The 3,120-nt window shown below is 31.9% G+C and overlaps 1 protein-coding gene across 1 annotated transcript; it reads left to right on the top strand.

Moving 5' to 3' along the window:
• The first annotated feature begins 998 nt into the window (after nucleotides 1–998).
• On the top strand, nucleotides 999–3,115 carry LOC128879909 (molybdopterin synthase catalytic subunit). The gene is made up of 8 exons (XM_054129478.1): nucleotides 999–1,138; nucleotides 1,223–1,369; nucleotides 1,437–1,740; nucleotides 2,028–2,280; nucleotides 2,349–2,434; nucleotides 2,499–2,743; nucleotides 2,821–2,874; nucleotides 2,944–3,115. Exons 2-8 carry the CDS (start codon nucleotides 1,229–1,231, stop codon nucleotides 3,013–3,015), a joined length of 1,155 nt encoding a protein of 384 aa, XP_053985453.1. The 5' UTR covers nucleotides 999–1,138; nucleotides 1,223–1,228; the 3' UTR covers nucleotides 3,016–3,115.
• The last annotated feature ends 5 nt before the right edge of the window (nucleotides 3,116–3,120 follow it).

Here is a 3,120-nt window from a genome sequence, read left to right as displayed (position 1 = left end):
GGGAAACTATTTTACGTGTGAACACATTGCAAACATGATATCATTTTGTAAGAATGCTAGGTGAAATAGAAAAAGATTCTTAATTACAATCAACCATTACGATTATTTAATATTCCACGAGAGAGAGTGAACGGTTTATATAAATTATATGACATTCTTACGATCAGTCAAACTTAAGACTTATTCATGAAAGATGCTGAATATATAATACAAAAGTCACATTACTTATTATATATTTAATTGTTTTGTCTAGAATCATCAACTATCCTGTGAAAAAAAAATCTTTAATCCGTTTCTTTTCGTTTGTGTAAACGCTATTTTGACTAGCGAGTAGTTTAAGGAAAACATAACCTTGTTTCAAATCTTAGATAAAGTAGCAGCAGTCCTTGGATAATGACATAATTATATAACACGATGTATTCATGCATTTTATGTTGCCTGTGACAAAAATGTCCAAGTATTTTATAAGCTTACGCTATCGTCGTAAATAAGTAGCCAGGGAAAAGTATTTTATTAGAATAAATATATTAATCTTAAATATGATGCCATTCCAATATACAACAAAATGTAATTATGAAATGAGTACGTGGTTGTAAATTATTAAAATTTTATCAATAATTTTTTACGTACATAAGCATGAATATATCATATAAAATGATGTATGTATAGTATACAAACGCCATTTCCGGTTCAACAGCCCTGTGTATCATCACACAGATGCACCAAATTTACTAGCACGTTGTAACTTGCAATTGGTAGATTGAAACTCATGTATACACTTGACCAATAGAAAATCAAATGCGTCTAGTACTTTTCGTTGCATACACGATAAGGTGTCTTGCGCCTGTTGCACCTTTCTAATCCTAAAATATAATGGATCACGGTTCTGTGGAAACACAAGTAAAAATCTTATTTTTTGCCAAAGCTAGAGAACTAACAGGAAAGACAGAATGTAGAGTTACTGTTCCACAGAAGTTGACGTATACTGATTTAGCGGATAAAATAATTAATCATTTCAAATTAGACAGTATACGCGATACTTTAATTCTGGCAGTGAACGAAGAATTTGTTCCTTCGAATACTACGCTAGTGCTTTCGGAAAAAGACGAAATTGCTGTTATACCACCATTAAGTGGAGGTTTGTAACGTTATAATAAATTCGGTAAAATATTCTCAATGTAAAAGTTGAGTTGGTGCATTATAATAACAGTGACGCTTTTAGGTTAAAATGGATACACCAAAGAACCTCGTGAGGCTGCTACAGGAAGAATTAAATGTCAGTGAAATAATTGATTCAGTATCATCTCCTAGCTGTGGAGCCATCTCCAATTTTATTGGTATTACTCGTGATAATTTCGAAAATAAAAAGGTACTAATATTTCTTAAAAATTTAATTATAAGTTTAAATCTATTACCAATATATCTATAATGTTTAGGTTTTAAAGTTAGAATACGAAGCATACGTACCAATGGCTATAAAAAAGATGATTAATATTTGTACAGAAATTCGTTCCCAATGGAATGTTCATCATATTGCTATATACCATCGTCTTGGAGAGGTGGCAGTATCCAAAGCAAGTGTAGTAATTGCCATTTCATCTCCTCATAGAAAAGAGTCACTAAAAGCTGTTGAATATGCCATTGATGCATTAAAGGCTTCAGTTCCAATTTGGAAGAAAGAGGTATACGATACAGAAGCCAGTGAATGGAAGGAAAACCAGGAATGTGCCTGGTCAAATTGTAAATAATATTTTTACATTCCATAGAAATTATACAAGTTCCTTGAAACTTACAATATGTTTACTCACTTATACAAAGTATTACATGTTAAGTTTGAACAATGTATTATAGCATTTTGACATTCTGAAAAGAATACATACATCTTATATGGAATATTTATAGAGATAAATATACAATTGTTAATAAATTGTTGATAAAAGTTTAACAGTCTTGCAACCATTTATCCATTTCATACGTACATCTTTCTAGACTGTGATATGTATCCATCAAATACTCATTTTATATAGCTAGTGGTACAAGACATCAACAATCGGATGGTGCCATTACAGTGCCACACAAGGCTGATAAATCTGTGATAGAAAACATTAATCTAGATGGTGAGAAAGAGGAAGAGGATGAAGATTCTAAAGTTGTAATCGATCCAAACTTAGTTCAAATTCGTGCCACAAATCAAGAACTATATCATAGAATAGAATCTTTCATTGAGAGAAAACGTCAACAAGTAAATATTGTGAATGTACAAGAATTTTGTTGTCACAGGTTGGTTCATCATCACTGTTGAGAATTGAAAATTTCAATTGTGAAGTACTTAGAAGTTACTATTGCAGAGAAAAAAATGACAAAACCGAGGATTCTTGCGCAAGAGTAGACGCGATTCTCATTCGCCGGAAGGACTCTAAAAGTCACGTTAAGGGTAAGTCGAAATAATAGTACTTGTAACAACAATCTGTTGAATATTCACGTACAGATTTCTTTAGTGCATAGGGTACGTAACGCGTGGGGACCGCAAACAATGGATCACCTTAGTTTACATAAAGCTACAATGTCAGGAGCAAATCAAACAAACCATTGTCCTTCCGTGTTGGACGATAGAATTTCAACCGCCGAACGAATTTTAGCAATAAATAGGCCTGTTCCCAAAGATGTATACGAGAGACTTAAAAATATCGAAGATCGAATATTGTACTTAGAAGGGATATCTCCAGAATACAAAGAGTTTTGGGTGAGGATTTGTTGAAATGTTTGGAAATTGTTGTAGTTTAAACGAAGATTTGTATTTTTCAAAATGGCTGATTTCAGAAAGCAGAAGACATCAATAGCCTTAAAGGGACTTTTAAACCAGTTAGAAAAAGGGTAAGTTTTGCTTCATTGGAAACTATTAGATTTTTACTTCTAAGTATATTATGAATAATCAAATTTCAGACATATTCTATGGCCGAGCTTGATTCGAAATTGCAAGAATTAGAAGACAAATACGCCAGAACAATGAAGTAATTTTTGCAAGTTGACAATTAATCTGTACATTGCTGATTTATTGTAACTATTTTTAACTAAAATTAGAAATATATGATATACAATCATTAAAAAGTGTATTGAAAG

Source organism: Hylaeus volcanicus, chromosome 7 (assembly GCF_026283585.1).
Source record: "Hylaeus volcanicus isolate JK05 chromosome 7, UHH_iyHylVolc1.0_haploid, whole genome shotgun sequence".
In the NCBI taxonomy this organism is placed as follows: domain Eukaryota; kingdom Metazoa; phylum Arthropoda; class Insecta; order Hymenoptera; family Colletidae; genus Hylaeus; species Hylaeus volcanicus.
This window is presented reverse-complemented; position numbering and strand designations above follow the sequence as displayed.